At 43.6% G+C, this 22,537-nt stretch overlaps 1 protein-coding gene across 8 annotated transcripts in view; it reads right to left on the bottom strand.

Moving 5' to 3' along the window:
- ALDH18A1 (aldehyde dehydrogenase 18 family member A1) overlaps positions 1–22,537 on the bottom strand; it is a 126,410-nt gene that overhangs the window by 11,419 nt on the left and 92,454 nt on the right. For all 8 annotated transcript variants that reach the window (XM_075072906.1, XM_075072903.1, XM_075072908.1 and 5 more), the window contains 6 exons: positions 20,179–20,252; positions 19,351–19,450; positions 14,588–14,808; positions 2,697–2,834; positions 2,375–2,570; positions 2,099–2,220 (listed from right to left, as the gene is read on the bottom strand). In XM_075072906.1, coding sequence (XP_074929007.1) covers positions 2,099–2,220; positions 2,375–2,570; positions 2,697–2,834; positions 14,588–14,808; positions 19,351–19,450; positions 20,179–20,252 — 851 coding nt within the window. The remainder of the gene's footprint in view (positions 1–2,098; positions 2,221–2,374; positions 2,571–2,696; positions 2,835–14,587; positions 14,809–19,350; positions 19,451–20,178; positions 20,253–22,537) is intronic.

The following is a 22,537-nucleotide window of genomic DNA, read 5'->3' as shown; positions in this document are numbered from 1 at the left end:
GCAGCCCGACAGAGTAATCCACTGACGGGCTGCGAGACAGTTTGTTTACATTGACTGTCTGAAGGCATGGCTGCCTGCAGTTCCCAGTGGTGGCGATTCACTGTTCCCGGCCAGTGAGAGCTCCGGGAAGGGGTGGCCAGCCCACAATTCTGTCACTGTCAGTGCACTCTTATTTTGGTGCTCCTGAGCTGGAGGTCTGGGGCTAGATTCTCATACAGATCCAGGAATGTGGCCTCGCACATTTGAAAGTTCTGCAGCCATTGCTCATCATCCCAAACAAGCATTAAAATGCTTGTTTCCCAGGTCCAAAAATGGTGCTCTACCTATTGCAGCTGCTCCTGAAATGCCACCAACAAGCTTGAATTCATTCTTGCCATGTCCCACAGCAATCTAGCCTCTAGGAATCATGTTTTCCTCTCATTCAGTTCTTCTTGCAGCTCTGCAAACACTACAGCATAGTGCACCCTGTGCTTGCAACATTCATGATAATAGTGCAGAGCTGTGCAGGCTCTATGCTTCTGTCAAAGATGGCAGTTAGCAAGAAGGACTGTGTGGGTTTGTGAAATTTTGAAAAAAAAAGTGCAAAAATTATGGGATACAGAAAATGGTATGGCATGGAGACAGTTGTAAACTGGGAAGTTGACTCCATATCCCAGTCACACCTGCACAACTTGTTTCAGCCCCATCATGCATTGCCAAAACTTCCCAAGAGACAGCATGCTGAAGGATGGCAAGTTGAAGTGGGATACCTACCCATGGTGCACCATACTCTGCATCAATACAAGCAGTCCTGGTGAGTATGTGAACTACTGACACAAGGAGCCCAATATGCAAATGCACAGGCGATATGTTAACTGTGGCAGCTGTATGACATTATAACTTGAGTTGACAAAAGTTTGTAGTGTTGACATGCCCTAAATCAGAAGTGTTCCTTCTCGTCTTAAAAAAAATTCTAATAAGTATATGAAGAATTCCCAATATTGCTCACTGACTAGCTACACCGGACACATTATTGTGGACCACCAGGACTGGCATAGTTAACGTTTAGACCAGCTTTCTGTTTATTGTTTTCTTAATACGTACTTTGGAATTTGTTATCAGGACACATGGCTCAACTTCTCTTTAACCGTTTATTTCTTGCGTTAATAATCACAGCCTGCACATTCTATAAGCATAACATGTCATATCATCTAACGTTCACCAACACGCTAGGTCTAACTTGGGTGTAGAATCCTGCATTTCTCTGCAATCCACAGCATTTTAAAAATGCCCCTGTCCACAGACTTTTCTAGTATCACCTGCTGGAACTGCAGTACCAGTTTGAAATTCAGGAAATCCTTTATTAGCTTTGCTCTGTTGCTTCTGCTGAGACACTAGAGGAGCAGGATGAGCAGGAGCAAAGACATACTAGCTCAGTGGTTTGAGCATTGGCCTGCTAAACCCAGCGTTGTGAGTTCAATCCTTGAGGGAGCCATTTAGGGATTGGGACAAAAATCTGGGGATTGGTCCTGCTTTGAGCAGGGGGTTGGTCTAGATACCTCCTGAGGTCCCTTCCAACCCTGATATTCTATGAAAAGTCACATAATGGGGTAGGGGTTAAATGAATGGGGAGCAGGTGCAAGAGGAAGGAATAGGAGAGTGGTAGGAAAAATGGGTAAGGATCAGACAAAGAAGAACAGACACCAAAAGAATGGGTGCTGGCCTGGTGGGCTAGTAGCAGCATGTGGAGAAGGTCAGGACCAATAGGGTCCCTTGTTCCTAATTCCAGGAGATGCAGACAAGGGAACATATGTAGCCCAAGGGAAGGAACAGGATTCATGTTATTCACAAGGGACCACCTAAGGCTTAGCAGCAGCATGAGTTCTGAAGAAACTACTTACAGGGTCACCTCTATGCAGCATCTTGGGTGGCAGGGAGAAGCAAGGAGCCCCGATGCTCAAATCTCCAGATGGGATGACATTTGCAATACCATCATTTGATTATAAGCCACTAGAGAGATGAGCTGCACATCACTGTTTTCAGTCAGTCCTTCTGTCTGCCAAGCCAAATTACTAACCAAAAGTGATTCTCTTCACTAAGTGAGCTGTGCTTGACCAACCTGTTCCACTCTCAACATGTCGATGATCTGGTCAAACAAGGGTGTTCGCAGCAAGTCCCGGTGAATTAATAGTGTTTCCAGAGCATTACAGGCAGCAGGATATTCACACTTTGAATCTCTGACTAGGGTTGAAAAATGGACAATCGGTTACATACCACTTCACATTAGAAAGGTGTTGAAAAGCATGTGAGCAGATTCAGCTTTGTTGACCATATCATGCATTCCATATCAAACCCAGTCTAACTCATGAGAATGAAAAGGCATCTCTCATCTTACCTATTCTGGTGACCTTCTCTACACTGGCCTCTGTATCCACATATACATGGCAGATCCCTTCACTGTGCCCCATAACCGGGATTCCTTTAGCAGCTTTCTGGATATCCCTAACCAGCTGAGAAGAGCCACGTGGAATGATCAAGTCTATCAGTTTATCCAAATGGCAAAGATCTTCTACTTCCTCTCTGGTGTTCACCTGGAGTAACCAAGCCAAGACACTATTATAGACTTTGAAGGACTTTGAGCATGGTATCATCCAGAAAGTGCTGTATGTATAGTGCACACACAGCGACAAATCTTAGATTAATTTCTAGGCACTCACCAGCTGCACTGCATCCTTGACCCCATGGATGGAAAGTGCTTCTTGTGTTAGATAGTGAAGGATTTGATTGCTATGTGCTGCCTCCTTCCCTCCTTTAAGTAATAAGCCATTTCCACTGGCAATGGCCAAGGCAGACACCTGTCAGAAAAGGAGAGAAGAGATTAGAACCCAGAATACATCTATTAATACAGACATAAGATTCACTATCTTCTCTCACTGAGGAACTGTTAGGCACCAAGCGCACACAGTTCCTTGGCTGAAAATGTAACGTATTGCAGAAATAAATCTATAGTTTTCAAAATACTGTTGGCAAGGAGCCAAGTGCTGGTGGATATGTCAAGTGACATGAGAACTTTGGTATGAGGTATGAGATGAACTGGATAATTGTGTGGGCCATCTTCCTCAGGAAAATAAACTTAAGTGTAAGTTTGTTTAATGAATCGACTACTTTCCCTACCCTTCCATGGGATGTTAAGTGTTGAGCTTTTCAAAAGTGTTCGAGACTAAAGTGCATTATTGTGAAGGATTAGAGCTAACCCATGCTCCCTTAGAAAAGAGAATGTTACCTGAGAAAGCACCTACTTCAGACAGGAATTAAAATGTTCTTTGATACCTCAAAGATTACAAACAGAGACTGATCATCATGAATGAGTCCAAGAACTGACTAAGTGGCAACTAATGGTGTAGGTCAGGGGTCAGCAACCTTTCAGAAGTGGTGTGCCGAGTCTTAATTTATTCACTCTAATTTAAGGTTTTGCATGCCAGTAATACATTTTAACATTTTTAGAAGACCTCTTTCTATAAGTCTATAATATATAACTAAACTATTGTTGTATGTAAATTAAACAAGGTTTTTTAAAATGTTTACGAAGCTTCATTTAAAATTAAATTAAAATGCAGAGCCTCCCGGACTGGTGGCCAGGACCCGGGCAGTGTGAGTGCCACTGAAAATCAGCTCATGTGCCACCTTCGGCACCCATGCCATAGATTGCCTACCCCTGGTGTAGGTTCATGTGTGAATACTACTGCACTGGATTACGTTCTTAAAGCACGATTCTCAAATCCACTATGGGCACTTTGCTCCACTCATTCTGGACAGTGGTGGCCAATGAACAACTCCCCCGAGTGGGGAACATCATCTTCTGTGTGTTGCCTAAAATAAACAAGTTATCATAGACATATTAGATATAAACTAAACTATAAAAAAGAAACGTACAACTAGATGTGCCTTGCATCACCATCACCACTTTGATTTTATTTTTCAGAGATTAAAGGCCAGAAGGTAGCATTAGAGTCTCTAAACTGAGCTTTTATAGAACACAGGCCACAGAATTTCACGTAGTTACCCCTGTATTCAGCCCAGTAATTTGTTGAACTATAGCATATCTTCCAGAAAGGCACTCAGTGTCTATTTGATGACACCAAGACATGGAGACCCTTGGTAGTTTGTTCCAGCAGCTAGTCACTCTCACCAATAAATATCTGTGCCTTATTTCTAATTTGAATTTTTCCAACTTTAACTTTCAACCATTGTTTCTTACTGTGCCTTTCTCCACTGGTTTAGTTTAAAGTGGCCTTTACTACCCAGTAATCTTCTCTCAGTGTAGGTACTTATACACTGTAATCAAATCATTGCTGATCTTTTAAATGTTGTATTCCTTCCCTCTCACCCTGCATCTCCATTTAGTTTTGAGCTTGTAACCTTCTTTGGGATAGGGAATGTGAAAGACTATGTCTGCATAGTGCAGTGCTTAGCACATTCTGAAATATAAATATACAGGATTTTAATAATTTGTACACAAAATGCCATATTCAAGTAATAGTAGGGTCACAATTTCAAACATTCAGAAGTGCAGAAATGAAAGTTATGGTTCTCACAGTAACATTAACTTTACCCTCATTGTATAACATGTAAAGTGTTATGGTTATTGTAAATGCAAATTTCTCCTGACTCTCTTTTGCAAGGGGAATACTCCAAAATTCATTTGCTAAAACCAGGACACTCAGTGTTTTCAGTCCTGGATGTAGCAAATGGATTTTGGAGTATTCCCTGTGCAAAGCGTCAGGAGAAGTTTGCATTACAGTGGAGACCAGCAGTACACTTGGACCCGAGTTCCTCAGGGGTTCCATAACTCTCCCTTCATCTTCCATAGGGCAATGGCAGAAACAGTAGCACGAGTGACCTTGGAGGGGGATACGGTGACGTTGCAGTATGTCGATGACTTACTAATCACCAGGTCAAATGAGAGGGACCACTTAAAAACCCTAAACAGATTGTTTATATAATTTCGTGAGGCTGGATTTAAATTGAGCACAAAGAAAGTTCAATTACAACAGCCAAAAGTCCTGTATTTAGGGCATGAGATAGCGCAAGGAGTAAAGGCACTCACAGTAGACAGAAAGCAGACAATTCGAGCGTTAAAAAGACCACGGACAGTTAAGGAAGTCCGGAAAATGCTGGGGCTCCTTAATTATTGTAGGACATATATACCGGAGTACTCAGAGGCGGTGGAACCGATTCAAAACCTTACCAGAGGGGTAAACCTGCAAATGAGTCAGCAATATGGGGCACAAAACAAGAGGAGGCATTAATAAAAATAAAGCAAGCTCTAGCCTCCGCCCCTAGCTTGGGCTTACCCAATATGGGAAAGCTGTTCCACCTATACTGTAATCACAGTAAGACAATCCACAGCAGTGCTAACACAGCTCCAGCGACAGACAGCGCCTGGTGGCATACAGTCTACCTTAAGACTCCCTGTATCACAAGGGCTACCAGAGTGCATGGTCACTTTGGATTATGCAACCTGGACTGTAAAAGCCTGTGAGCCATATATCCTCACAGGTATGCTGGTATTATATACGTCACCCATGCTCACTGACCTCCTTAATACCGGGCGGCTAAAATCCGTAACAGATGGCTGCAGGACTCAGTGGGAATCAACACTGTGCATGCAAAACCCTAATTTCTCCATAGTGAGGGACAAAGGAATAAATGTAGCTGAATACCTGAACATAGATGGAGAGGTATACAAATGTCTCATTGCTAAGGGAGAGGAAGTGTTGGGAAGAGTTAAGAAAGAGCCACTAGAGAATCCAGACATCATTCTGTAAGTAGATGGGTCAAGGAAGTATGAAAATGGATTGCCATATACAGGATGGGCAGTGGTAATCAGTGATGGAACAGTAATAGCGTCAGGTCAGTTGGATGGTTCAAAATCAGCTCAAGAAGAAGAGCTGACAGCCCTCACTGAAGCTCTAAGAGTGGGAGAAGGCAAAAGGTTCACAGTATACACAGACAGCAGATACGCATTCGGAGTAGTGCATGACTACATGGACATGCAGAGGTTTTTGTAACAACAACTGGCAAGCCAATTAATAATATGGATGCAGTTCAAAGACTAACAGAAGCTGTCACACTACTATCAGAACTGGCAGTAGTAAAAATAAAAGCACATCATAAAATCTCAAGCAAGGAACAAAAAGGAAACTATCGAGCAGATAAATGCGCTAAAGAAGCTGCATAGGCAAACCCTGTCAGGGTTTGTGCAGCTGCAGTGTCTGAGGAGGAAGTGGATTTGAAAAAGCTACATGCAACCATAAGCACAGAAGAGAAAAGTCAATTAGAAAAACAAGGCTGTGTGTACAGAAATCACCTCTGTACGGGCCGGGGGAGAGGAGCTGGTAACCCGAGTGCATACAGGCTCTGCTGCTCCATGCCATCCACTCCCCAGCCCATCTGGGCTGGAGACAAATGAGGTCCGCCCTGGAGCACTGGTGGCAGCCAGCATGAAAAAAGATGCCTTACAATTTCTCAAAAGATGTGTAACGTGCACAAGTGAACGTGGGTAGGAGGAAGAAAGTACCCTTGAACCACCAGCCGCGGCCAGAGGGACCGTGGCAGAATCTGCAAATTGATTTTACTGGGTCCTTGCCACAAAGCAGGGGGTATACATACATTCTGGTAATTACTGACACTTTCACCTGATGCATAGAGGCATTCCCCACCAAAAACTGTACTGCCACAACAGTGGTTCGAATCCTAGCAGAAGATGGGGTCTGCTGCTGTCAACAGACTTGGACCAAGGAACTCACTTTACAGTGTGTGTAATGAAAGAGGCATGTAAGGCATTAGGAATAAAGCAAAGGTTCCATACACCGTACCACCCTGAAAGCTCAGGGATGATGGAAAGGACGAATAGAACAATGAAAGCAGCCTTAACAAAGGCAGTTCAGACACAGGAGCTGGACGGGCACACATGCTGTCTGCTGTTCTCTATCGAATCAGAGGCAGCCCCAACAGCCTGACTCAGCTAACAGCCTTTGAACTAATGACAGGAAGAGCAATGAGAATGCCTAGTGATGCATTCCTGCCTGCAGGAGGGTCAGGGCCCTTCGCAGACAGGTTGCAGAACTATATTAAGGTATTGGACATTGAATTAAAAGACCTAAACAACCAAGTAAAAGAAAATCAAATCCAGCTGGATGATAACAGCAGTCTGAACAAACCTGCATTTAAAATTGAGGATTTGGTAATGTGCCGTATTTATCCAAAGGTTAAAGATCCTGAAACCAAGGTGGAAAGGCCCCATGCGGGTCCTTTTGACTACTAATACATGTGCAAAGGTTGGGAGAAAGATGGGAACGTTTTGGAGGCACCAAAATCCATTAAAACTGTTTGAACCAGCGCCTGCCAATACTAACAATGTCTTCACAGGTGTCTCCACAGGTGAACAAGAGGAAGGACTGAAGAGTGACCATGAGGAGATTCCTGCTGCCCCTGTGGCGCATGAGGAAGGACGCAAGTAGTGTGCCGTGTGAAAGGGAGGACTGGGAATGGGTCACTAACTCCCCTCCTCCGGTTTTGCTTCACTTTAAGTGCCATACTAAAGAAATGCTTAGCTCTCACAGAACACACGCAGTAACCAATAAACAGGTTTGGCCAGAGGTAAAGGTGGCACTATGGTTAGGACATGAGCACACAGTAGAACATAAGAAGGTTCAAATAAAATCATACACTAATGTTTATAACAACAGGAGGAGACTAGTAACATCACAATTTTGACAGGTTTCAGAGTAGCACCCGTGTTAGTCTGTATCCGCAAAAAGAACAGGAGTACTTGTGGCACCTTAGAGACTAACACATTTATTTGAGCATAAGCTTCTGTGGGCTACAGCTCACTTCATCAGATGAATAGAATGGAACATATAGTAAGGAGATATATATACACAGAGAACATGAAAAGGTGGGAGATACCCTACCAACTAAAACATCAGGAATCATAACATTCAAAAACCAGTAGAACACTTCAACTTCTCTGGTCACTCAGTAACAGACTTAAAGGTCAGGCAATTCTTGCACAGAAAAGCTTCAAAAACAGACTCCAATGAGAAACTGCTGAACTTGAATTAATATGCAAAATAGAACTATCCATTTAGGCTTGAATAGAGACTGGGAATGGCTGAGCCATTCACACACATTGAATCTATTTCCCATGTTAAGTATTCTCACACCTTCTGTCAAACTATCTGAAATGGGCCATCTTGATTATCACTACAAAAAGGTTTTTTTCTCCGCTGATAATTGCTCATTCTTGATTAATAAGCCTCTTAGAGTTGTTTAGGGCCAACTCCACCTTTTCATGCTCTCTGTATGTGTATATATATCTCCTTACTATATGTTCCATTCTATGCAGCCGATGAAGTGGGCTGTAGCCCACGAAAGCTTATGCTCAAATAAATTGGTTAGTCTCTATGGTGCCACAAATACTCCTGTTCTTATCACAGTTTTGGTAACAGCTGACTGCCCAGTTATTTGTTGGTCTCAAGTGCCAGAGATTATGGAATTTTAAGGGAGCACCTGGAGGGAACCATGGAGTTGCATGAGCTCCCCCTTCGAGACGGCAGATACTCTCAAACCATGTTGTGGCCCTCTCAGAGGGACAGTGTCCCCAATTAATGCAACCAGTGTCCAAATTACCTTTACAGGGGGACAGCTGCGTACTGCTAGTGAAAGGGAATATAAAAGGTCCTGGGCCATGATTTTTGGACAGTGTAAGGTAAATTATTAGGATACTGTGTCCAGTACTGGAATCTACACTTTAAAAAAGGGTATGGAAAAACTGAAAAGAGATCAGAAGAGAGCTACACGAATGATTAGAGGTCGAGAAAGCCTGTCTTGCAGTGGAAGATTCAGGAAACAACCTATTCAGCTTATCCAAGAAAAGCTTAAGAGGGGATATGACCTTGATCTCTTAGCAATCCATGGTAGATTTCTGATGGTAGAGGACTCAAATATAGCAGCCAAAAGCACAACATGATCTACTGTCTGGAAGGAGAATTTCAGGCTGTAAGTCAAGTACTCTTTAACATCAAGAGTAATTAGTCAACAGAACAACCAACTAGGGTCATAATGGATTTTAAATGAAGATTGGATTTCTAAGAGATATGCTGTAACTCAACTATAAAGTATGGATTTGATGCAGGAATTACTGGATGAAATTCTTTGGTCTGTGTTACCCAGGAGGTCAGACAAAATGATCATATTGGACCCTTTAGTCTTCAAATCTATGACACAACTGAGTTTAGAGGTAGAGGCATATTTCCCCCATCAGGCATTTAAAGTTTAAATTAATAATTACTCACATATAAATTATTATGAGAAACAGCTCTATTTCCCAAATGGAGTACAGTAACTCCTCGCTTAATGTTGTAGTTATGGTCCTAAAAAATGCTACTTTAAGCGAAACGCTGTTAACTGAATCCAATTTCCCCATAAGAATTAATGTAAATAGGGGGGGATTAGAACATAAGAACGGCCGTACTGGGTCAGACCAAAGGTCCATCTAGCCCGGTATCCTGTCTACCGACAGTGGCCAATGCCAGGTGCCGAGCGGCAGTGCACTACAAGAATAACTCCAATGATCCTCTCTCATCCACTCCCTCCATCTCGACAACAGGGCTACCACGGACACCATCTTACTTCCTGGCTAATAGCCATTTATGGACTTAACCACCATGAATTTCTCAGTTCCTTTTAACACTGTTATATCTAGCTTCACAATTCCTCAAGTAAGGAGTTCCACAAGTTGCTGTGCGCCTGCGTGAAGAAGATTTCTTTTATTGTTTTAAACCTGCTGCCTATTAATTTCATTTGGTGACCCTAGTTCTTGTATTATGGATAAGTAATATTTTTCCTTATCACTTTCTCCACTCACTCATGATTTTATAGACCTCTAGCATATCCCCCTTTGTCTCCTTTTCCAAGCTGAAGAGTTTCTAGCCTCTTTAATCTTTCCTATATGGGACCTCTCCCAACCCTAATCATTTTGTTGCCCTTTTCTAGTACTAGATTTTTTGGAATGAGGTGACCAATCTGTTAGTATTTTGAGATGTGGTGTACCATCGATTTATTCAAAGGGCCATAATATTCTCAGTCTATTTTCTATCCCCTTTAATGATTCCATATCTTGTTTGCTTTTTTGACCGCCCTGCACACTCCAGTGGACATCTTCAGAGAACTATCCACAATGACTCCAAGATCTTTTTCCTGACTCATTGTAGCTAAATTAGCCCCATCATATTGTATGTATGTTGGGTTATTTTTCAATGTGCATTACTTTACATTTATCACATTAAATTTCATTTGCCATATTTGTTTCCAATCATTAAGTTTTGCGAAGATTCTTTTTGAGGTTCTTCACAGTTGCTTTGGTCTTAACTAATCTTGAGCAGTTTAGTTCATCTGCAAACTTTGCCACTCACTGTTTACCCCTATTTCTTCAGATCATTATGAATAAGTTGAATAGGTATGGTCGAGGATGACCCTTGGGGAGACACATTAGTTACCCCTTCTCCATTCTGGAGATTTACCATTAATTCCACCTTTGTTTCCTGCCGTTTAACCGGTTCTCAATCCATGAAGGACCTTCCCTTTTATCCATGACAGCTTAATTTACTAAGAGCTTTGGCGAGGACCTTGTCAAGGCTTTCGGGACGATCTAAGTACACTACATCCTGGATGCCCTTATGTCCACATATTTGGTTGCCCCTTCAAAGAATCTAATAGATTAGTAAGACACGAATTTCCCTTCAGAAACCCTGTTGACTATTACTCTACAGTTTGTTTTTCTAGTGTCTGCACATTTATTCTTAACTATTGTTTCAGCTAATATTGCCAGTACCGACATGACTTACCGAGTCTGTAATTGCGGGATCACCTCTAGAGCCCTTTTTTAAAATATATGGTGTTACATTAGCTTAACTTCCGTCATGGGTACCAAAGCCGATTTAAAGGACAGGTTAAACCTTAGTTAATAGTTCCGCAACTTCACCTTTGAGTTCTAATCAGAACTCTTGGGTGAATGCCATCTGGTCCCGGTGACTTGTTAATGTTCAGTTTATCAATTAATTCCAAAACCTCCTCTAGTGACACTTCAATCTGTGACAGTTCCTCAGACTTGTCACCTATAAAAGCTGGCTCAGGTTTAGGAATCTCCCTAACATCCTCAGCAATGAAGACTGAAGCAAAGAATTTATTTAGTTTCTCCACAGTGACTTCATTGTCTTTAAGCGCTCCCTTTGTATCTCGATCATCAAGGGGCCCCACTGGTTGTTCAGCAGGCTTCTTGCTTCTGATGTACTTAAAACACATTTTGAGAAATATTTGGGCAAATTGGAGACAGGTCCAAAGGAGAGCAGGTTCCAGGGAATTTTTTTTCACCAGACAAAAGACTATATATTTTAAATATACACATACATACATACACACACACACACAAACAGTTTTAAACAAACAATTTAATACTGTACACAGCAATGATGATTGTGAAGCTTGGTTGAGGTGGTGGAGTCAGAGGGTGGAAGAGAGTGGGATATTTCCCAGGGAATCCCTTACTGCTAAATGATGAACTAGCACTCGGCTGAGCCCTCAAGGGTTAACACATTGTTGTGTTAACCCTTGAGGTTTAACATGAATTTTCAAAGATAATAGCCAATGGGTCTGCAGTCACTTCAGTCAACTCCCTCAGCACCCTTGGATGCACTAGATCTAGACCCATGTCCTCTTTAAAACAGCCCTCAACACATCTGAAGACTTATCAGGTTGCCTCTCAGTCTATTTAAAACTAAACATGCCCAGATTTTTTAACCTTCCGTCATAGTCAGGTTTTTAAAAACTTTTGTAATTTTTGTTGCTCTCCTTTGGACCTGTCTCCAATTTGCCCAAATATTTCTTAAAGCGTGGCAACCAGAAATGGACATTACTCCTCCTGCGGCCTCATCAGTGCCAAGCAAAGTGGCACTGCGCCTCACACACAACACTCATGTTAATAAGCCCCAGAATGATATTAGCTTTTTTTTTTGCAACTGCATCAAATGGTTGGCTCATTCAGTTAGTGAGCCACTGTAACTCCCAGATCCCTTTTTGCTGTACTACTCCCTAGCCAGTATCAGAGGGGTCACTGTGTTAGTCTGGATCTGTAAAAGCAGCAGAGAATCCTGTGGCACCTTATAGACTAACAGACGTTTCGGAGCATGAGCGACGAAAGTTCATGCTCCAAAACATCTGTTAGTCTATAAGGTGCCACAGGATTCTCTGCTGCTTTTACTCCCTAGCCAGTTATTCCCCATTTTACATTTCATTTTTCTTTCTTATGTCAAGCACTTTGCGTTTGTCTTTATTGAATTTCATCTTGTTGATAAATTAGAGAATTGAGCTCAAATAAAGTCTTTTGAATTTTAATCCTGACTTCCAAAGTGCATGCAACCCTTTCCAGCCAGGGCCGCCCAGAGGATTCGGAGCCCTGGGGCAAAGTGGGGGAGCTGCGGCATTTGTACTCTCCCGGCAGCGGTCCGGGTCTTCGGCAGCATTTCGGTGGCGGGGGACCCTTTAGTTGCTCTGCGTCTTCAGCTGCACCGAAGGGCCCCTGTAATGAGGCGGTGTGGCTCCCCTCCTCCCCAGGGAGGGTCGAGCCCCGTCAGACACTTAAGGGGGCGGGGCCATTGAGCAGTGAGCCCGCCCCTCAGAGGGTCAGGAGGCAACCCGGAAGTATAAAAGCCGGCCCTCAGCCCTCAGTTGGAGCCCAGCCACCGTTGGGAGCAGACCTGCCAGAGGGTGCTCGTGACTGGGACACTGCTGAGGCCCAGGGCTGTTGCTCTGACTGGCCGGAGCTTCCCCGCGCCTGCTACGACAAGGAGCTGCCGGAGCTTCCCCACGCCCGCTACGACGTGGAGCCGCCGGAGCCACTTCATCCCTGCTGCTACCCCGAGGAATCCCTGGACCAGGCCTGGCTGGACTTCCGAGAGGTACTGCCGGACCTACCGCCCAGCCCTGGCCGGGAGGAGCCCATGCTATTAGACTTCCCAGAGGCTGATCCCACAGGTCAGATAGGCCCAGAGGGGGAGATCGGAAGTAGCCCGGGGGCAACTGACTCCAGTCAGACTGCAGGTATGCCGGAACCCATGTCAGTGTGTTGCGGTCAGGAACTCCACTGACCGTCAGCGGCGATAGCTGCTACTAGGGCCCCGGGCTGGAACGCAGTGGAGTGAGTAGGCCTGCGTTCCCCCTGCCACCCGTACCCGGGTGGCAGAATCCCCCTCTCCCCAGCCTAAGAAGGCCATCAGGCCTAGTGATTGACTGCTCAACCCTGAACCACAGGGGTTTGAGCTTTTGTAGCTGTGTGTTGGTGCCCCACCCGAACCAAGGGCTGGGCCCCCTTTAACTGTGCTACTGCTCGGTCCTGCCCCAAAGGACCCGAGCTGCCGGAACTATTGACTGCTCAACCCTGCGCCACGAGGAGCTGAGCCTCTATAACTTTGTATTCCTTGCCCCGCTCTATAGCAGAAGGCCAGAGTCCAAGTGACTGTGCAGCGGCACTCAGCCCGGAAGACAGAGGCTGCCGCAGACGCCGTGTGTCGAGGCCGGTGCGGCTCCCCTCCTCCCCAGGGAGGGTCGAGCCCCGGCTGTGCACCCTTTACAGCCCCCCATCACCGAAGACCTGGACTGCCGGTGGGACAGGGCTCGTAGGGCATTTCGGTGGCGGGGGGCCCTTCAGTTGCTCTGCATCTTCAGCAGCACTGAAGGGCCCACCACCGCCGAAATGCCAGATGAAGACCTGGACCGCCGCCGGACCAGGGCTCACGAGGCCCCTGTGGGGCCCGGGGCAAATTGTCCCACTTGCCCCCCACTCTGCGCGGCCCTGCTTCCAGCTTGGTTATCATCCACAGATTTTTTTAAGCATGCTCTCTACTCCATTATTCAATTAATTAATGAAAATACTGAATAGTATCTGACCCAGGACAGACCCCTATGAGATCCCACTAGATACATCTTCTGAGTTTGACAGATGTCTAAGGCTAGTAGCAAGTAGTGTACAAGAACATGAAATACTGGTATTAAATAGTGCTTAGAGGCCCCAACTAGGACTAAGCCCCATTGTGCTCAGTAAGCATATATGAATAAGAGGTCCCTACAAAGCAGGGCTTGCAACCTGAGAAAACACATTACATGGGGAGAAGGAATGTACATTCAAATAGGTACAATTCTTGAAAACATTTACAATTTATTAAGTGAAAAAACTCTCCCATCTGCCTATTAACCCATCACAAACTGGCTGATTTCTTCTGAACAATACAGAAGTGGGTCCTGAGGAGAGATCTGATGGAGAGGGTAGTATGCCAATAAAATCCAGTTTAAGGGAACCCCTTGCAAGACAGTGCTTTGGAAATTAAGAATTGAATGCTGGTTCACTCACCACCCCACCAATCAGAATATTTCTCCTTTCATTGGCTGCGACAGCAGGGGACTGAACTCGATGACCCAAGAGGTCACTTCCACTCCTATGTTACCAAAGGACATGTCAAACAAAAACATTTTATTTCCTCTTATCATGTACCTGTGGGAGGCAGTCAGGGCGGGATTCGAAGATCACCAGCAGGACCCCAATAGGCACAGTCACCTGTTCCAGATCTAAGTCTTTTGCTATTCGTGTTCTGCGAATGACACGGCCTACACTCTCCTGGGAGGATGCTGCGATCTGACGAAGTCCTATGGCCAAGCTATTCAGCTTTGATGTAGACAGACTCAGTCGCTTCATCAAAGGAAGTGCCAATCTCCCTGAAATAAGATATGATTAAGTCATGCTGGAAATACTTAACAGCTACTTGAGACAAGATATCCAGGCTTCATCCACCTCCTTACATCTGCCTAAGAAATTACACAGGCACTTTTCCACTCAAAAAAGATATGACCTGAGATGAACTATATAGGCCATCAGCTTCCACCAGCCACAGCAAAGCTGCCTGGATCAGACAAGTAAAGCCATTCACATCACCTCATGCATGTTTAACTTGAGCCAGATCAGCAGAAAAGCTGACTAGTCAGACACTATCCCCTTCGAATGAGGCACCAAATTTCCTGATGCCCTACGCAGCTGCATGCTGCTCCAGCCCCTGGTCCGCCTTCTCTCCATGGCCTCAGCCCCTGCTCTGCCCCAGCCCCACCTCTTCCCACTCCTGCTCCTCCACAGCCCTGTCCCCACTCCACTCCTTCCCAAAAGCCCTCACCCCTGCTCTGCCTCTTCCTGCCCCCACTCCGTTGAGGACTGCAGCAGGGTTAGGACTGCACTCACTGATGGCAGGAAGTGCAGTGACCCAGACCCAGCTGCAGTAAGGGATCCCGTCAAAGGCTTTCTGAAAGTTCAAGTACATTATATCTACTGGATCATCCTTGTCCACGTTTGCTGACCTTTTCAAAGAACTCTAAGAGATTTGTGAGGCATGATTTCCATTTACAAAAGCCACGCTGACTCTTGCCCAATAAATCGAGTTCATAGATTCATAGAACTGGAAGGGACCTCAAGAGGTCATCTAGTCCAGTCCCCTGCACTCAAGGCAGGACTAAGTATTATCTAGACCATCCCTGACAGACGTTTATCTAACCTGCTCTTAAAAATTTGTGAATACCTAGAAGATAATAAGGTGATAAGTAACAGTCAGTATGGATTTCTCAGGAACAAATCATGTCAAACCTAACAGCTTTCTTTGACAGGGTAGCAAGCTTAACTATTTGCTCCGAGTACATGAAATTAAGTTGACTGTTCTGTAATTCCCAGGGTTGTCCTTATTTCCCATTTTATAGATGGGCACTGTATCTGTCCTTTTTCAGCCCTCTGGAATCTCTCCCGTGTTCCATAACTTTTCAAAGATAATTGCTAACGACTCAGATATCTCCTCAGTCAGCTCCTTGAGTATTCTAGGATGTATTTCATCAGGCCCTGGTGACTTGAAGACATCTAACTTGTCTAAGTAATTTTTAACTTGTTCTTTCCCTATTTTAGCCTCTGATCCTACCTCATTTTCACTGGCATTCACTAGTAATGGGCCTACCCTGTCCTTGGTCTTCCTCTTGCTTCTAATGTATTTGTAGACTGTTTTCTTGATACCCTATATGTCTCTAGCTAGTTTAATCTCTTTTTGTGCCTTGGCCTTTCTAATTTTCCCCCTACATACTTGTGTTATTTGTTTATATTCATCCTTTGTAGTTTGACCTAGTTTCCACTTTTTGTAAGACTCTTCATCTGTGTGTCTGATAATTCTGTTCTTTCCTACAGTTTCAACTAATTTGCATGGCATTGCAGAAGGCTTACTAGCCTATAATTGCCAGGATTGCCTTTGGAGCCGTTTTTAAAAATTGGTGTCACATTAGCTATCCTCCAGTCAGGGTGGATTTGATTTAAATCACTAGTCAGAAAGGCTCAATTTAATCATGGATTTCTACATAAAAGTACATTCTTGTTCGTTGTTAGAACCTTAATACGTATTCTTCACAACTCAGAGATAAATGAGACCCAAACTGGGTCTCTTTTACGGCCTGTTGCCATTATAGGTTTTCCCTTCTAGTGAGAGAATGGTATAGTAGATCTCAAATCAATGAAGGCTACACTCAGAATGACCTCAAGACTGCTGGAATATGCTGCTCAAACAGATTCACTTTTGTTTCTACTGCCTGTCCCTCCCTTCTCACATTTATCTCCAGACTTCTTCACCTTGTCCAGATCTATTCCGCCCCCAACAATCTTTTAATTCATTGAACTTTTTGAAACGTTGCTCCCTTAGAGAGAATGCCTAATAAGATACAACCAAATTTGCTCCAATCCTTCAGACAGAGACAAACACCTATAAGATCTTTATCAAGCATTCTTAAAACTACAATACCCACCTGGGAAAGTGAGGAAACAGATTGACAGAGCGAGATGGTTACCCAGAAGTCAGGCCCAACAAGGAAAACAACAGAACACCACTGGCCATCACAGACACCCCCCAGCTAAAACATCTCTAGCACATCATCAAAGATCTACAACCTATCACTCTCATAGGACCTTGGGAGGCAGGCCAGTTCTTGTTTACAGACAGCCTCCCAACCTGAAGCAAAACTCACCAGCAACTACACACCACACCACAGAAACAATAACTCAGGAACCAATCCCAGTAACAAACCCCGTTGCCTACTCTGTCCTCATACCTACTCTAGCGACACCATCAGAGGACCCAACCACATGAGCCACACTATCAGGGACTCATTCACTTGCACATCTACTAATGTGATATGTGCCATCAATGCCCCTCTACCACGTACATTGGCCAAACCAGACAGTCTCTACGTAAAAGAATAAATGGACAAATCAGACATCAGGAATAACAACATACAAAAGCCAGTAGGAGAACACTTCAATCTCCCTGGACATTCTATAACGGATTTAAAAGTAGCAATACTTGAACAAAAAAACTTCAAAAACAGACTTCAAAGAGAAACTGCAGAACTAAAATTCATTTGAAATTTAACACCATTAATTTGGGCCTGAATAACGACTGGGAGTGGCTGGCTCACTACAAAAGCAACTTTCCTTCTCCTGGTATTGAGACCTCCTCATCAACTATTGGGAGTGGACTACATCCACCCTGATTGAATTGACCTTGTCAACACTGTTTCTCCACTTGTAAGGTAAATCTCTTCTCTTCATGTGTCAGTATAATAAGGCCTGCATCTGTAATTTTCAATCCATGCATCTGGAGAAGTGGGTTTCTTACCTACGAAAGCTTATGCTCAAATAAATCTGTTAGTCTTTAAGGTGCCTCTGGACTCCTCGCTGTTTTTGTGGATGCAGACTAACATAGCTATCCCCCTGATACTTGATACCACAGTTAGAAGTTCTGCAATTTCATATCTGAGTTTCCTTCACAACTCTTGGGTGAATACCATTGGGTCCTGGTGACATACCATCTATTTGTTCCAAAAACCTCTGCTACTGAAACCTCAATCTGGGATAGGTCAGATTTGGCACCTAAAAAGACTGGCTCAGGTGTGGGAATCTCCTTCATATCCTCTGCAGTGAAGACTGATGCAAAGAATTCATTTAGCTTTTCTGCAACGGCCTTGTCTTCCTTGAGTGCTCCTTTACCACCGTGATCATCAGTGGCCCCACTGATTGTTTGGTAGGCTTTCTGTTTCTTTTACACATAACATTTTTTTGCTGTTATGTGTTTATTTTGCTAGCTTCTCTTCACATTCCTTTTTGGCCTGCCTAATTATACTTGTACACTTCACTTGCCAGAGTTTATTCTGCTTTCACCAGCCTGACCTGGTTCTACTGCACAACTAGGGATCCCTCAACATCCCTCCTTCAGGGACATCCTTTCACTGAAGCACTGCTCTTCTTCTGAGCTCTCTCTACTCTTTGGACTTGGGACTCCAAGATCTGAGCTCCCTATCGGTCTCTGGAGCCTGAACTTTCCCAGTCATTTATAACTCCCTGGGGCAGCCCTGTTCTCCTCATTACACTAAATTAGAGTACACATGGACTTAGAACAGGAGAGCTGGACTCAATTTCATTTAAGTGGCCATTGCCCCTGTTACACAACACCATAAAGAAACAAAACCAGGCACAAGCCCATTTCCCGCATTTGCAGGTCACTATGAACACCCTTTGTAAAGAACACAGGAGTAAATTGTCACATTGTGCATCTTCCCCCACCCAAAATGCCCTCCAAGACTTTTTCAGTGCATTAATCTGATACACCAGAATGAAGTTTATGATACAAGCAGCCTGAATAGAATAGACACTTCCTTGTTAAGAAGTGGATGTTTCTCTTTTTGGAACACATCATCAATCACACGCAGCTTGACCACAAGAGGAAACAAAGTACTATCCCCCACAGGGGCAGAACATACTGTTTTAACAAACCCAGAAAGAGACCAGAGTAGTCACTGCAACAAAACACAAGGTGCTTACTACATGCATTTCCACAGCCAAACTCTCTCTCCTGACAACCTGGAGCGTTAAACAGTTATCATCATGTACTGTTCAGTGTGTTACAAGCCCTTTGTCTGATCCAGAAGACATGAATCTTCCACAACTCCCTGCTGGGGGACTTTGTCCTTTAGCCCAAGCTGTAGGGATTCACGCTTTCAGCTCTCAAGGTCCCAGGCTTGACCGTCTGTGGCAACCAAGATGACAGTCATTACTCCATTACAGTTAGTTCCCAAATCCCTAAACCTCTGAATAAGAGTTCCCATCCCACTTTTCGCCTTCTGTTCAAACCCACATAGATTCATGATATCTACATATATTTAAGCTTATTAGCTCCATTAATACATTACCTTTACTTTCAGCCTCTTCCAAGTCCTTTTTATTGGCCGATAGAATTTCTTCTCTCTGGTCAGTTAGCAGGTCAGCTAGATGATAGATAATCTCTGCTCTCTGCAGAGAGAAAAAAAATTCTGTACGGTTACCGTAAAGCCAAGTGACTCAGGGTACTCAGGCTCGTGGTCTCCCCAACCCCACTTCTTATCTAATACCTCTGGACTCTTTCTTCTCTGGCTCCTGCACTTGGCCTCCAGCATACCTCAGAAAGCTACCTGTTCATTATTTACTCCTTGCAATTGGTTGGACTACACAGCTCAGCCTGCAGTCCTGGCTTCTGGCCTTTCCTGCATTTTGCCTGGCAGGTCTCTGCTTTCCTGCCTAATCAACAACAAGATGCCCCCTGCCTCTGTGCCAGCACCTGCCTTGCTCTACATAGTGCCTCCCTCTACCCAATCCAGCTGCAATGTAGTGGTACACTGAATGGTAGGAGGATCGCACACAGCTGCTCCCTTTTGGGCAGTTTAAGTATCCTCTCAGTAAGAGCAATTGGGGCAGTTCACTCCAAAAACTCTTCTGTGGCATCCTCTACCTGCCAATACCGGCATTTAAAATAATTAGAGCTATATAAATCTGATGGTTCAAATGTACATAATTACAGCTCAGTAGACCACACCCTTCTTCACCCCTCCCTCTCATGCAGTATGTTACAATCTAAATGATAGACTTACAGACAAGTGAGAATATGAGCACTTTGGGGCAGGGATCTGTCTTAGGTTTTATTGTGAAACACACAGTATATTTGTAAGTTTTAATACATAAATGAAGCCACATTGACATGTTACCTGTTCAGGCTGTAGCGCCGCTAGGGACCTGCCTCCAGCTCGAGCCATTTCACCTTGCTGTTCTACTGTAGGGCCTAAAAAACAAAAATTTGTGCAGTTCACATCATCCATGCCTGAAGCTCAGAGCATGTTAAAGTCAAACATACCCCTCACACACAAACCCAAACAGATGAGAAAGTAACAATGGTCAAAACCCTCCTATCCTACCCCACAACACATGAGAAAGTAAGCATGTGGCTCACACGTGTTCAGGTAAAAATGCACATTCACAGAGCAAATTTATATTCTCATGCAAAAAAGTTACATCAGGAATGAACACACACACAAACAAACTTGAGGATCCACAAGCAAAAATGAAAAGGTGGAAAATTATTTCTAAGTAAATCCAGTACCAAAAGATGGTATAAAGCCTGTAAATAATCCAAGAGCAGATATCACATCTAGTCTTCCCAATCTATTACAGTTTCCCAACTCAGCAACCCACTTACTCAGAGCCTACAAGTTTCTAACATTATAATTTCATTTCTCAACCTATCCATCTAATCTCTCTCACTCCCCAAAGCACCTCTTTTCTTCACTTATGTCAAGTCTCTATCATTCCTAATCAGATGTAACAAAGCAAAGTGTTGACTGGGGGTTGGTGCAAAGGAGATCATCAGGGCTCTTGAAATCTATTCTCACCACTAGGAGAAGAGTGGGTTCTAGTAGCTGGGAGTCTAGACACCTGGTTTCTCTTGACAATGAATATAAGTCAGAAGTTAAGAGTAGGCAATAGCTGAGAAGCTAAAGATACTGATGAAATACCTCTGATCAACAGGGTGAAAGACAATATGGAATTTTAAATATACATTATAGAACAAAAAGGAATTCTAGCAACAATTTAAGTCCAGACAGAGATGGTAAAGTATCCAATCCAGAAAAGCTAGAAGTATTTGATAAATATTTCTGTTCATATTTGGAACCAAGTGGGATATATTTAATATCATGTGATGAAATACTGTATTTTTCCCCAGCGATAATTAAGAAAGATGTTAAACAGCATGTCCACTTCAGTTAGAACATTTTTTAAATCAGGAAGTCTGGATAGTTTGAACCCAAGAGTTTTAAAAGTTAGCTGAGGTGCATTCTGGACAACTGATATTAAAATTAGGTCTTGGAAAACAAGGGAAGATCCACACTACAAGATAAAAGCTAACATAGCACCAATTTTTAAAAAAGCTAAATGAGATTGTTGAGGTAATTATAGGCCACTGAGCCTGGCACCTATTCCAGGCAAAAAAAATAAAAAAATAAAAAAAACAATGGCTGATATGAGCACTTATTGATAAAGTTAAAGAATGGAAACATCAGACAAGACAATTTACTGGTAAAGCAGTCTTGTTAAGTGACCTTGATGTTCTTTGACAAGATTATTAAGACTAAGCCCTGGCTGGGATGATTTAGTTGGCATTGGTTCTGATTTAAGCAGGAGGTTGGACTAGATGACCTCCTGAGGTCTCTTCCAACCCTATTCTTCTATGATTCTATGATTACAGGTCTGGGTTAACAAAGAAAATTGCATTGGTATAATGTACTTTGCCTTAGTACCACGTTCCAAAGGAAAAAAAACTAGCACTATACAAAAGGAATAAGGTACAAATTGAAATGGATGAAAAGCTAGCTAACTAGTAGATTTCAAAATGGGGAATGCTCAGATGGTGTTGGTTTCAGGTTACCACCTCAGGGATTGGTTCTCTGCCCATTCTGTTCTACCTAGGATTTATTACTGTGCTTCCTAGCATCTGAGCACCTTCTGGTAATGCATTAAGCCACGCAATTATACATCTGTCATGTGCTGTTTGTCCTCACCTCCTCTCCCCAAAGAGAGAAGTATGTGCAGCAGAGTACCTTGTTTTGGTAGTATATATCTCCTCATTTATTTATATAAATATGACTGTTGCTATGTGTTTATATTAGAAAAGGGAATGTTAAAGAAATGCTGATATGCACTTGGAGCAAAAAGAAGTGAGGTTTGTGATGACCTCTAATTTCTGAGGGAGTTCATTCCGTAGAATTGGATCGCCCCGGAGAAAGTGGTCTTCTGCACAGATGAGCTTTACTCTTATTGTTGAGTTCCACTGTGCCAGAGGAGCACAGCGGTTGACCACAGAGGCATCATTCTGGAGCTTTAGATGATCTTTTAGATATCTTAGGCCCAGGCCATGGAGTGCTTTGACGATAAGTACAGACACCTTAAACTTAATTTGCTATACTATGGGAAACCACCATAGGGAGTGAAGAACAAGTCTGATATGCTTCCATTAGCCTGTGCTCCTGAGGAGATGCACTGCAGTGTTCTGTATAAGTTGGAGTTTCTTAA

Source organism: Chelonoidis abingdonii, chromosome 16, assembly GCF_003597395.2.
Source record: "Chelonoidis abingdonii isolate Lonesome George chromosome 16, CheloAbing_2.0, whole genome shotgun sequence".
In the NCBI taxonomy this organism is placed as follows: domain Eukaryota; kingdom Metazoa; phylum Chordata; order Testudines; family Testudinidae; genus Chelonoidis; species Chelonoidis abingdonii.
This window is presented reverse-complemented; position numbering and strand designations above follow the sequence as displayed.